A 12,745-nucleotide genomic window follows, 5' to 3' on the forward strand; every position below is an offset into this window, starting at 1 on the left:
GATCCTCCTGCTACAAAATTGGCATCTTCATTGTTTGAAATTATATCTCCAATTAACTTGAAAACTTCCTCATCATTTCCAAGAGTCGTTGACCCTATCTTAAGCCCTAAATCTTTTATTCTATCAGGAAATGCCTTTAACACTATATCCAAAATCGGGTTGCACATTCCAAATATTTTCTTTCCCCTCATTTCTTCCAAATCAATATTAAAAATCTATAGATTGAAAGTTATTATTTATCCAAGGAAATAGTGGATATATCGACTAGATTTCTGAATTTTTTTCGCTTCTTTTTCCCTTTTAAAAATTTAAGAAAAAAAAGAATCAAAATATCTTAATAATTCCCACTTAAAGTATAAACATGCAGAGTTGCCGCCTTTTGGGCATGTATGCAAGTAAATGCCGGTATAGGGAAAATTGCATGGCTTAAAATAGTTGAGATAGGTCTTGTGGAAAATTTATACAGAAATCATAACTCCTAGATACATAGAATTAATAATAAAATTAATAGGTTTTTAAATATCAATAAAGTTGAAAATTAATAATTTGTTTCGTACTTAATTGGTTATTTTGATATTTTATCATTTTGGAATTTGTATAAATTATTCAAATTATCATGTATTTTGAAGTCTTTGCGGGAAACTCTTTCAATCTTATTAAAGTATATTGGAAAAATGACCTGACTACATTTATTGTGAAATTTATATTTGGTAAGTTCTGACGGTTGGCATCTAACTATCATCCCACACCCAAGAAAGAATCCAAAACTAATGGCTCCACCGATCTAATTAAGGGATAAGATTATTAACAAAATTTGACTCCGAATTAGTTTTTGACTTACAGCAAAGACTGGAATTGCCATATAATTCTTGTATTTTAGTGCATGGTATGCACCATTGATTCCGCCAAAGATAGATCCAATTATAGCTCCCTATGAAAATATGGGAGAAATAGATATATTAAATAAGGTAATAATAAGATTGATACCAGAAAAATTGAGGCTATCATACTTACTGTTTTTACTCCCATTTTAATATTATCTATACAGCAGAGTGTTCTAGGTGTTAGTTCAAATGGGAATAGTGACCTTTTGCTATTTGGGTATCGAAATTCATATGATCTAAAAAATGTATTAATAGTTTATGTATAATTTATATTAAGAATTGTTTGAACTAAATCAAATCAAACAAAATGCTATTATTTTTAACTTTACCTTTTTTCTCCATCAAAAGACCTCACTGGTGGAAACGATAACTCAAGTAAGTTATCAAGTGCACTATTTTTTCTTACTTGAAATTTTTCAGGTTCAGATTCTTCTAAAAAAAAAAAAAAATACAATTTGCAAAAAGGGTATTATAGTTAGTGGAATTCATATTTTAGCGTTAATTAAAGCTAACTTGTGCCATCAAAGTCTCTCTTTAGCAGATCATCTCTTGATCTTTGATGATCAAAACAAAATCATTGCATGAAGATTACTGAGACAAAAGTAGCTTATCCGTTTTCTATGGTTCTTACTGCATTCCAATATAAATATTAAAAGAATTTAATACTAGAGGGCTTTTGGCTTAACAGTAAAAACTATCGACTATTATTTTCATACCTTGTGTGTATATTTTTAGTGAACTGCCCATTTTTGGAAATTTTAAAAACCTTTTAGAGCAAGGTCGAGCATCATTCTTTTTGCCCATATTTTGAAATGGTTAGATTAATTCAAGTCAGTTAAAGTAGCAAATCCAAAGGAAATAAAGAAAAGAGTTCTCAATAATTCTTAAATATTTTTGTTCTACCCTTCTTGATCCAATATTGAACTTTATTATTTTCTCATAAAATTAGTATTATTCTACGAAGTTTATTGTCCGTTTCAAATCCTCCTATTTGTGTAGTTTTCTCTTTCCTTTTCCTTTTACTACTAAAATACGAGCATGAAATATTTCTTAACAATTTTTAATTTTTTGTTGTCCACATGAAAAAAATGACGGCAAATATAGTCTTTTAAGAAATAAAAAAAATGCATACCGGTAACACTTAGTGAGGAATTACCCGCCTAAAGATATAAAGAAGCAACCATAATAATAAATAAAAAGTGTCTAATCAAATTAGAGGTTAAAGTTCGAAGGAATACATTTGAGATTAACTTGATAACATGAAGATTTAGATTATTGATTTTTGGATTAGTTCAATAAGAAGAACTTGACTCTTACATGTCGGTGTTAATTGAAACTACTTTAGGGGACTTGGTGATTGATTTAAATGTGGATCTTTGTCCAAAGACGTGTGAAAACTTTCTAAAGCTCTGTAAGCTTAAATTCTATAATAATTGTGAATTTTATAAGATAGAGAAAGATTTTATTGCCAGAACTGGCAGATCTAAGCAATATGGGAATTCCTCACTTTATCAGTTATTAAATAATCAGAAAAAGGATAGCATATCTTTGGAACTTGAAACTACACCAAAACTTAAGCATAAAAGAATGGGGGTTCTAGGAATGGTCAATCATATTTCCAAGAATTCTTTGGGTTCAGAGTTTTATTTTACACTGAAAGATGAATTAAGTCATTTGGATGGTAATCATGTAATTTTTGCTCAAGTTGAGGAAGGGATTCCTATTTTGTCTAAACTCAACCAAGTTATTACAGATGAAAATTCTATACCTTTACAAAAAGTTATGATTCTACATACCTATATATTGGATGACCCTTTTGAAGACTCTCTACAGCTTCTGGAAATCATTCCACCTAATTCACCCCCAGAAGAAACTGATCCATTGGCTCAAACGTATGATCAGGATGAAGTTAAAGCTCTAAATTCTATTAGTGAAAGAGAAGCTAAATCTAGAGCTATAACCTTAGAGATTCTTGGAGATATTCCTGATGCTGATATGAAACCTCCAGAAAACGTCCTTTTTGTTTGTAAGCTCAATCCAGTTACTCAAGACGATGACTTAGAGCTTATATTCTCGAGATTTGGTGAAGTAAAATCTTGTAACATTATTAGAGACTACAAGACTGGAGACTCTCTTCAATATGCATTCATTGAGTTTGAAACTAAACAACAGTGTGAAATGGCATTTTTGAAAATGCAAAACGCTGTAATTGACGATAGAAGGTAAGTTGACTTCTAACTACGATCTTTCCCTTTTCTTCTTCTCCTCCCTGAACTTTATCTTATTTTTGTGATAATTCATCGTAACTTATCTTTTCCATCAACTGAATTAACTCATTATTTCAGAATACATGTTGATTTTTCACAATCTGTTTCTAATTACTGGAAAGATTTTGTTTATCAGAAAATACGCTCAAAACAGGATCAAAAAATAACTCAATATAGAAAGAGATCCAGAATTAACTATTAGCTCAATTTTTTATTGAACCTAATTAATTGACCAACAACACAAAACCCCCTCATTTCTTCAATGTAAATTTATCTAAAGATTATACTGATCCTGATTATATGAATATGCACTTGTGTATATTCATTATTCTGAATTCATTTTCGTCTGACATTTTTAATCATGTAAATTTTTATCAGCGCGCCAAATCATTGTTTTTAATGCTAAAAATTGAGTCTTATTCTTCAAGTAAAATTCCTAAGGACATAAAGAGCAGTTACTTATCTCTAAAGCCAACTTCTGCTTTACTATTATAAATACTACTACTGCTAATAATAATAATACCGCTACTATACTGAAATTACTATTGCCAACGTTATCTTACTACTGCATTACTCGGCCATACAACACAAAATACGATATTGGCGCCACATGGATTCAGGCACAATATTAATTTTTACATCACATGTCTGGCGATACGAATCTGAATACCTAGCAATAGGAGAAGTGAAATCATAAATGCCGTTAGGTCTACTCAACCTCAATATTTTTCATTCTAACTAATAAACCTCCCAGGCGCTGAAGTACCCACACATTGGTATTTACTCGTGGGCTTCCCGCCAAATATATCTCCTCTAGGATCCACTTATAGCAATTTTTGCTCCCGAAAATGTCTATTACCCGCATTACTCCTTTTTAAATTCAGCTCTTTCGTATATTTTTTAAAATTGCAACTTGAATTTATACCCTCTCCGCCTTATAAAGAATTGATTGGTTCTGAGACAATTCCCCACCATTCGCGCTGAATTACCCGCCTCTGTACGCTGGTACTAAATGTCGTGTCTCACGCGTCTCCTATATATATCTATATTTGATGTATAAGGCAAAGTTGATTAGTATAAATATTAAGATTAGTTAATATATCAATTAGTTTTATTAGTAATTATGAATACGATTTGTCAAGTTGATTAAAAGTTATCAAATTTAGAAAAGTGGATTGCCCATTCAATATATATAAATAAATAAACATATATGTATATGTATATTTAAATATTATATATTCAAGTTTATTATATAATATATTCACTTTTTATTTTATTATTAATAAAGGACTTTGCGCGGTAAAGTATATTTCACATTTTACACTAGTGTAGCTTCTCTTAGACCCCATTAGACAACGTAAATTCTTTGGATTTAAACGATTTTAAGAGAAACCTGTAAAACTTGTTAAAATGCCTTTATCTGGAGTTTGCAAGTGGTTTGATTCGACTAAGGGGTTCGGATTCATTACCCCCGACGACGGATCTGAGGATATCTTTGTGCACCAGCAGAACATTAAGGTTGAAGGATTCAGATCCTTGGCACAAGATGAGAGAGTAGAATATGAAATTGAAACCGACGACAAGGGCCGTCGTAAGGCTGTCAATGTCTCTGGTCCAAATGGTGCCCCAGTTAAGGGTGATAGACGTAGAGGTAGAGGTAGAGGAAGAGGTAGAGGAATGAGAGGACGTGGCCGTGGAGGTAGAGGCCGTGGATTCTACCAGAATCAGAATCAATCTCAGCCACAATCCCAGCAACAACCAGTTTCAACTCAGTCCCAGCCAGTTGCTCACTGAATTACTTCAGTTAAAAGGCCTATTAGAATTACAAGTCTACAAAGTATCTATTTCTAGAAGCAACATCACTATTCTTTAAGACATGACTTTTCTCATTTTGCTCGCTGGAGATTTTCATTCAACAATTACTAAATTACTTTAGTACTAAGAATTAATATTCTGTCTACTAAATTAATTTTCTTTGTAAAATTTGGAATTCGTTTGCTGAATTTAAGTATTTTCTTTATTACTTAATAATTGAAATTTCTATTGTGTTAGTTTACATTGAAAGTTCTAATTTTGATGAATAAAAGCGTCTAGAGTTAAACGAGACGAGGAAAAAAAGTAGTCGTTTATTCACATTATAACAAAATCTCTAGGATGATAGTGATACTAATAATAGAAGTTTCCGTCAACTAATTCTATCTTAGTAATGAAATAGCCTTAAATTTGAAATTTTACCAAACTAAACCAATGTTTATTGTGATATCATCTCAAAGCCAGATATTGTTTGTTATATCTGTATAAAGTATTCATTTAGTTTTTGTTTCTTTTTTAATTTGAGAAAGATCTTGGGTTCTTATACTAAACACCTTTGTAATAAATGAGCCTTAAGCTTTACTGGAGCATAAACAGTTGATAGATTATATTATTTCCGATAACTATAATGAATAATATACATTGGTAAATCGACTTTATATGGTAAGATCTTGAAAAAAAAGGATTAATACATATAAATCAGTAGATAATAACTCTCAATGAATTTCAGGAGTTAAACTGGATGATCTTGAAATATTATATGATTGTAGTGTGCTTTGTACCCTGAGCTTCTTCTCCTGTACAAGATCCAACTTGGTTATCGGTGAACATATACAACATTCTGGTAGTAACATAAAATCCTCCAATTATGTTAATGGAGCTGAGTAACATAGCCAAGAACAAGAGGAAAGAATAGACTTGGAAATCAGTGAATAAAATGACTGGGCCACATTCCAACATTGCTCCTATAATGATAATCCCAGATAACGCATTGGTTACAGACATTAATGGAGTATGCAAAGAAGGAGTAACATTCCATATACAGTAATAACCAACAATAACAGAGAGTGAAAATACAAGAATATTACCCAATGTATCGTGATCAATGATATATCCAAGCCCAATAGAAACAAGAACAGAAATGAATACGAAGAATCCAAAAGAGACATTGGAATAGATAACTCTCTCCATAATTGATGAGAATGATCTATGGGATGTTTCTGCTGATGAAGAATTGGAAGATGAAGAAGAGGAGGAATTAGAACTCTCACTCTTTGGTGGGGGTGGTCTTTTATCAACTGGTACATATGTAACTTTTTCGTTAATTGTAACAACCATTTCTTTCAATAGATCATCTTTCATATCAACAGAAAAGTGCTCTGCTCCTCCAAGTTCTTCTAGCATATGTACAACATTCATACTAAATAATTCAGAAGCTTGAGATGGCATAGTTGATGGTAGATTTGTAAGTCCAATAATAGTGACACCACTCTTTTCATCCAGATAGATTTGATCTTTCTTGGTAATTTCACAATTTCCGCCCCATCCAGAAGCTGTATCAGCCATTTCTGCTGCCATATCGACAATAACACTTCCAGGTTTCATAGAATTGACCATTTCTCTGGTGATAATCTTTGGTGAAGGCTTTCCTGGAATTAATGCTGTAGTAATTACAACATCGCAGCTCTTTATCATCTTAGAATAGAGCTTACTTTGTGCTTTTAAGTACTCTGGACTCATTACTTTGGCATATCCTGACCCAGAATCGCCATCTTCCTTAATATTAACAGTAACAAACTTAGCTCCTAAACTCTCAACTTCTTCTCTAGTTGCAGTTCTTGTGTCGCTTGCATATACATCAGCCCCAAGATTCTTTGCAGTAGCAATAGCCTGTAATCCAGCCACACCAGCTCCAATTACAAATACTCTAGCAGCATCCACTCTTCCAGCAGCAGTAATAGAAGACTTTGATAATTTAGGAAGCTGAACAAAGGCTTCAATTACAGCTCTATAACCTGCTAAATTACTCATACTGCTTCTAATATCAAGCTTTTGTGCTCTTGTAGTTCTTGGAACCTCATCCAAAGCTATAGTAGTAACTCCCTTTTTAGCTAAAGATTCAAGCAATGATGGATTTTGTGCTGGCCATATGTAGCTAACCAAAGTTTGGCCAGATTTCATCTGCGAGATTTCTTCATCAGTTGGTTTCTGTACCTTAACAATAACGTCAGATCGACTTACAACGTCTTGACGAGTAGCCATAATTGTGCAAGATGCGTTTTCATACTTTTGATCATCAAACTGACTTTTTGTTCCAGCTCCACTTTCTACAAGGACTCTAAATCCAAGCTTACGGAGCTTTTTGACAAAATTTGGAGCAATAGCAACTAGCTTTTCACTAGGGAGATCTTCTTTTAAGACTCCAATAGTCATAGTAGGGGTAGGATACTCTTCATTATCTTCTTGAGATGCTGTTGTACCGTCAATAGTTTCTTGATCATCATTCAAATTGGCTTTCTTTTGTTCTGGAGATATGGAAATAATATTTTGTAAGACATTAATCATAGAATCTTTAGCATTTCCGAAGATCATTTCTACGTTTTTCATAAAGAAGAGTGGATTGTCAATAGCTGCATATCCTTTCCCTAGACTTCTCTTTGAAACAATAACCTTAGAAGCTCTCCAAACTTCTATAACAGGCATTCCATTAATTTTGGAATCTTTTTCAAGTGCAAGTGGATTTACTGTATCATTTGCTCCAATGACCAATACAACATCAAAACTTTCCATATGAGGATTTACATCCTCCATCTCCTTGACAATAGAGTAGGGAACATCAGCCTCTGCAAGTAATACATTCATATGGCCTGGCATTCTGCCAGCAACAGGATGTATAGCAAATTCTACGTAAATATCTCTCAGTCTAAGAGCATTTACTATAGAAGCTACATCTTGTTGGGATCTTGAAACAGCCATACCATAACCAGGGACTATAAGTACCTTTTTTGCAGACAAAAGATCTCTAGCTACCTTCATTGCATTTGTTTTATTAACATCAGATTGATCTCCAAGAGCTTGAGCTTCATTAGAGTCTCCATTACATTCCCATCCTCCAAGCATTACATTGAGTAGTGATCTGTTCATTCCCAAACACATAATATGAGAAAGGATTGCACCAGATGAACCAATTAGAGCTCCACAAATAATGAGCATCTTTGAGTTGATGAGGAATCCTGTGAATGAAGTGGCCCATCCTGAATAAGAATTGAGCATAGATATTGCTACAGGCATATCAGCTCCTCCAATAGAAGCCACCAAATGTATTCCCAATAACATTGAGAGCAGACTGTTTCCATACATTAAGTAAGTTCTATTTGCATAGTCTGTGATAATGATGAAGACTGACCCCAAGGCTATTAGACCAGCTACCATGAGCGCATTTAAGAAATGACGTCCAGGCAACTTAAGAGCTCCTGAAGGGAATATTTCATGTAACTTTCCTGCTGCAACAATACTACCAGTAAAAGTAATCGCTGAGATAGCCTCTCCAATAAACATCTCAATTGCATGAACAGCTGAGAATTCTTCCTCAGATGACTGGAATGGTGTCCATAAATTTGCAAAAGATATCAACATTGCTGCCAAACCCACAAATGAGTGAAATAAGGCAACTAATTGAGGTATATTAACCCATTGAAACGCAATGGGATATAGGAATTCCAATGATAATTGCTAGAGCAAATGGTACAATGAACATAATCCAATTCATTGTAAAAGTCGGTGCTAAGAAAGTTGCTGCTATTGCACATATTATCCCAACGATTCCCAAAGAATTTCCTCTTTTCGCAGTTTCTTGAGTGGACAACCCTCTCAGACACAATACAAAGCATATGGAGCTAAATACCTCAAGGGAAACACTCAAAGTTGATAAATAATTGACATTTTTGAGAAAAGCTTCAACATAGGAAAAGTATTTATCAACGTACTCTTTACTTGGCTCAAATGCTGGGACGAGTATATTTGACTCTCTATTAGTACTAGGCCCACCTCTTAAATTATTCGAAGTCTTCAGTCTTATTGGGACGTCTTCACAACCAACATTTTCCAGAACTAGGAATAATACCAGACATATCGCCAATATGAGTGAAGTCGAACTTTTCAACATCCAGGCATTTCTTCCTTTACACATTATTCACTCCTTTGGAGTGGTAAATACTCTCCTTTTTCTTTAAAAAATACAACACAAGCCTGTACACACTCAATTCTTAGCTTTATCGGTTATCACGACTTTCTCTAATTTATTATATATTTATATTTAGGGGTATACTCCAAGTTTCTCAGCCTATTAAACCTCTTATTTAATATAAATATATAAATAAATTTTTTGTATAAAAAAATTTAAACTTTGGCTCGAGTTATTTTCTTCTTTTTTTATCTTAATCTCTACCTTTTTCAAACATGCAATTGCAATGAGAACATTGCAATAAAAATATTATTTATGCATATACCGGCGAGACTTTTGACACGTGTCGGGCGGCAACATTGAGCGGGTTAGTATTTTGCATGAAAAAATTATACAAGGCAATAGTAAAAAAAAGTAAAGCGATTTTGGCGGGTGGAATCTGGGCAAGATTGCATGCGTGCATGCGCAAAGAATTGTAGCATTGGTGAATGAGTATTTGTAGAGGTTGAAATAGGATTATGCATTAGATGCTGAGAGTAATAATAAAAGCGAGTTAGAGTTATGGGTTAGAAAAAGTGGAAGCTTGTAGTAGTAGTAGTAGAAGTAGTTGGATTTAAATAATAGTGTAGAAAAAAGAGTCAAATGGTAAAGACAATTAGATTATTATAATTTATATGAATTAGAGAAGCTATAGCAGACGGCCACGAAAGAAACTAAGTAGCTTTTCGAGACCTTTAGTAAAAAATTTCCCTAAAAAGGAATTAAAATAACGATGATTATTAGTAGTAGCGGCTTTTACTTTCTTTTTGATCTTCTTTATTACAAGTGAGCCTGGATCTCGAACTTCAGTAGATTCTGGAATTTGCCTACTTCCATTCTTCTTTGAAGCCTTCGCTAACGATGAAGAACAGTATTCCTTCATGTTATTCATATATGCCAACTCTCTAATGTATGCTTGGTTAATATTTTTCTTTGGTCTTCCTCTCCTACCTGTTGGAGAAGTAACAGAAAATAAAGAAGAATTTAAGGAATCCATAGAAAAAGGAATCACAACATTAGTAGACCCAGATGGTCTAAGTCTGGTTACTCTTTTTGGTGCTCCTGACTGTTTCTTACTAACCTCAATGAGTAATTTTCTTCTAGTTTTGGACCCGATTAATCTATTCTTGTATTCTTGATTTTGTATTTCCTTCAGATTTGTCTGTTCCTCCTTCATACTCAAATTACAAGAGTAATAATTCAATTCTATATTAAAATATTCATTATTGTAGCTTATTAATGGAAAAATGAGATTGTTTTTTGTTTGTAATCCACTATATTCAAACAAACTATCAAGAATTTCAATATAAACAGAAAATAATCCTCCAATCTCAACTAAAATAAACTTCTCTCTCAAATTTACTACAAAGATCACTTTGTTTTCATCCCTCCAAATTTCATTTCCGCTGCTATCTGCCAATACTAATCCATCCTCTTGTATAACCACTTCATTTTGCATGCAATTCTTTTCTTTATAAAGAGAATTTGGCGCCGGCGCCATTATATTCTTTGATATATTTCCTGTTTTAAAGTCATATTTGGATGACTTTAAGATCGAACGGCAACGGAAAAATTTGTCTGTGTGATTTTTGTTAGAGTTTTCACAAAGTAGTGAAAATAGATTGAATATAAAAGGCTGAAATTTTTCATCAACTTTGATAGAAATTCCTAGGAAAAGATGCCAAGTCTTGACTAAATCATTGAAATTCCCAGGAAATCTGAATTTACCTTGATTCATAATCTGTACCTCATATGAAAAACAACCATCAGTATTAAGGTTATTTTCTATAACAAAGTGTTTATTAATAGCGGGAATTTGAGACCAATCCGATAAGTTGTTTAAAATCATAAATTTAGGTTTAATTGTAGAATTTGGAAAGCTTAATGCATTATTTACAAAATATTTATTCCTGGTTATGTTTGTTGAGTTTAAAACGGGGCTCTGGACTCTATTATAAACATTTTTGGCAGAATCTGAGAGGAAATTGAAACGGATAATTTTCATAACTTGTATTAAGTTATCGCAATAACCATTAAAATTCTTCAATATAAAGTATAATATCAAATCTTCATTTGAAATTACAATATCTTTAGAATCGAGTAAACTGATCCATTTGGATTTATTTGGCTGATTAATTATTTCACTCATTTTTAATGGATGATGTAAGAGAATATTAAAGTGCTTTTTTATTTTGTTCATAGAAATATTCAAAATTTTAATAAGGATATTATCCAGATTCTTATCTAAAATAATTTCTTCTTTCAAATCTAAGAAATAACAAATTAAATTAAATATTTGAATAAGCTCATCATCATTAATATTATAAAAAAGATCTTCAACATTTATCTCAAAGCATAACAGTAACTTTGAAAAATCTTCAATTAGAGCCTTTATTTCACTTATTTCAGATAATAAAATGGACAATTCCAAAATATATATAATATGAATCTTCAATATTGAAAATATTAATTTTTCTAGCTTATGTGAGTTATGCATTTTATTAATTGATGGCTCATTTTCCTTAATATATTGAAAAATTTCCAATAATTCTAAGCTCTGAAGATATCCAAGATCTTTAATATTCATTTCAAAGAGGTTTTCTGCCAAATATTTAATAAATTCGGAATATTTAACTCGAATTTTATTACTTTTTTGGCTTTTAGTATAATTATTGATCAAACCTGTACTCTTTGTTGTATACTTATTCCTTCTTACGGATAACTTATCAAACTGAATATCATGATAGTTGAGTTCTTTATATACTTTGAAAACTAACCCCACATTTAGAGGGTGCAAGTTCCCAAATAATGATCTCAACTCCCTCTTACTAATTGTCATTATTATTTATTTAAGATTTCGATTTATTATTATATTTGCATTATTAATAAAGCCATAATGAGTTTATGCATTATAGGTTGTTGTGTAAGCGTAATAATTTGATTTATAATCTTTTTGGAGCGTTAATTTCCGTAAAAATTATTAAAATAAAACTTAAACTAGCACTTTAACTTGAAAGGTATTCTAAAGCTTCCTTTTTTGTGAGCATTGTTCAATCAAATTGCCCATTTATTTATTCTTTATTCTACTTTTTTTAATACTATTTTTTCCGGGGTCAAAATCACAAAATAGAATTTTAGACAAAGTTTTGGGCGCGCGCGGCAACTCAGAAATCTTAATTTGACAATATTACAAGTAAATGCTAATAAAATGATCTAGATAATAAAAATTAATGAAATGAGATTAAAACATCGTTTTCAGTAATACTTTCTTTCTCTTCTTTGAGAAATTTAAAATAACAGCCTAAATATGAATTATTATCATTATTAATATATTTATATATATGGGGGGGAAGAGAAGATTCANNTAATAGGATTATATTTGTATTGTATAAAATAAACATATTACTGCACAATGCTGTAAGCGCATGAATTTAGCAACAATGAGATTATTTTAACTACTTTAGATCAGATGCTAGGCTCAAATGAATATCAATCCTTATGCAATTCTATCGACACTATATGATCGATATTCTCTAATATGAAATAAATCGGGGAATTCC

At 32.0% G+C, this 12,745-nt stretch overlaps 4 protein-coding genes across 4 annotated transcripts; 2 read left to right on the forward strand and 2 right to left on the reverse strand.

Moving 5' to 3' along the window:
• Positions 1 to 2,201: 2,201 nt before the first annotated feature.
• Chro.80276 (cyclophilin-RNA interacting protein) lies at positions 2,202 to 3,110 on the forward strand. The annotated part of the gene is made up of 1 exon (XM_661401.1): positions 2,202 to 3,110. One exon carries the CDS (start codon positions 2,202 to 2,204, stop codon positions 3,108 to 3,110), a length of 909 nt encoding a protein of 302 aa, XP_666493.1.
• A 1,451-nt stretch (positions 3,111 to 4,561) lies between these two features.
• On the forward strand, positions 4,562 to 4,945 carry Chro.80275 (glycogen debranching enzyme). The annotated part of the gene is made up of 1 exon (XM_661402.1): positions 4,562 to 4,945. The coding sequence occupies one exon, from the start codon at positions 4,562 to 4,564 to the stop codon at positions 4,943 to 4,945; it is 384 nt and encodes a 127-aa protein (XP_666494.1).
• A 774-nt stretch (positions 4,946 to 5,719) lies between these two features.
• On the reverse strand, positions 5,720 to 8,599 carry Chro.80274 (transhydrogenase 7B2). The annotated part of the gene is made up of 1 exon (XM_661403.1): positions 5,720 to 8,599. One exon carries the CDS (start codon positions 8,597 to 8,599, stop codon positions 5,720 to 5,722), a length of 2,880 nt encoding a protein of 959 aa, XP_666495.1.
• Positions 8,600 to 9,834: 1,235 nt separating this feature from the next.
• On the reverse strand, positions 9,835 to 12,024 carry Chro.80273 (hypothetical protein). Its single annotated transcript, XM_661404.1, has 1 exon — positions 9,835 to 12,024. One exon carries the CDS (start codon positions 12,022 to 12,024, stop codon positions 9,835 to 9,837), a length of 2,190 nt encoding a protein of 729 aa, XP_666496.1.
• Between the last annotated feature and the right edge of the window lie 721 nt (positions 12,025 to 12,745).

Source organism: Cryptosporidium hominis (assembly GCF_000006425.1).
Source record: "Cryptosporidium hominis TU502 chromosome 8 CHRO018109, whole genome shotgun sequence".
NCBI lineage: Eukaryota > Apicomplexa > Conoidasida > Eucoccidiorida > Cryptosporidiidae > Cryptosporidium > Cryptosporidium hominis.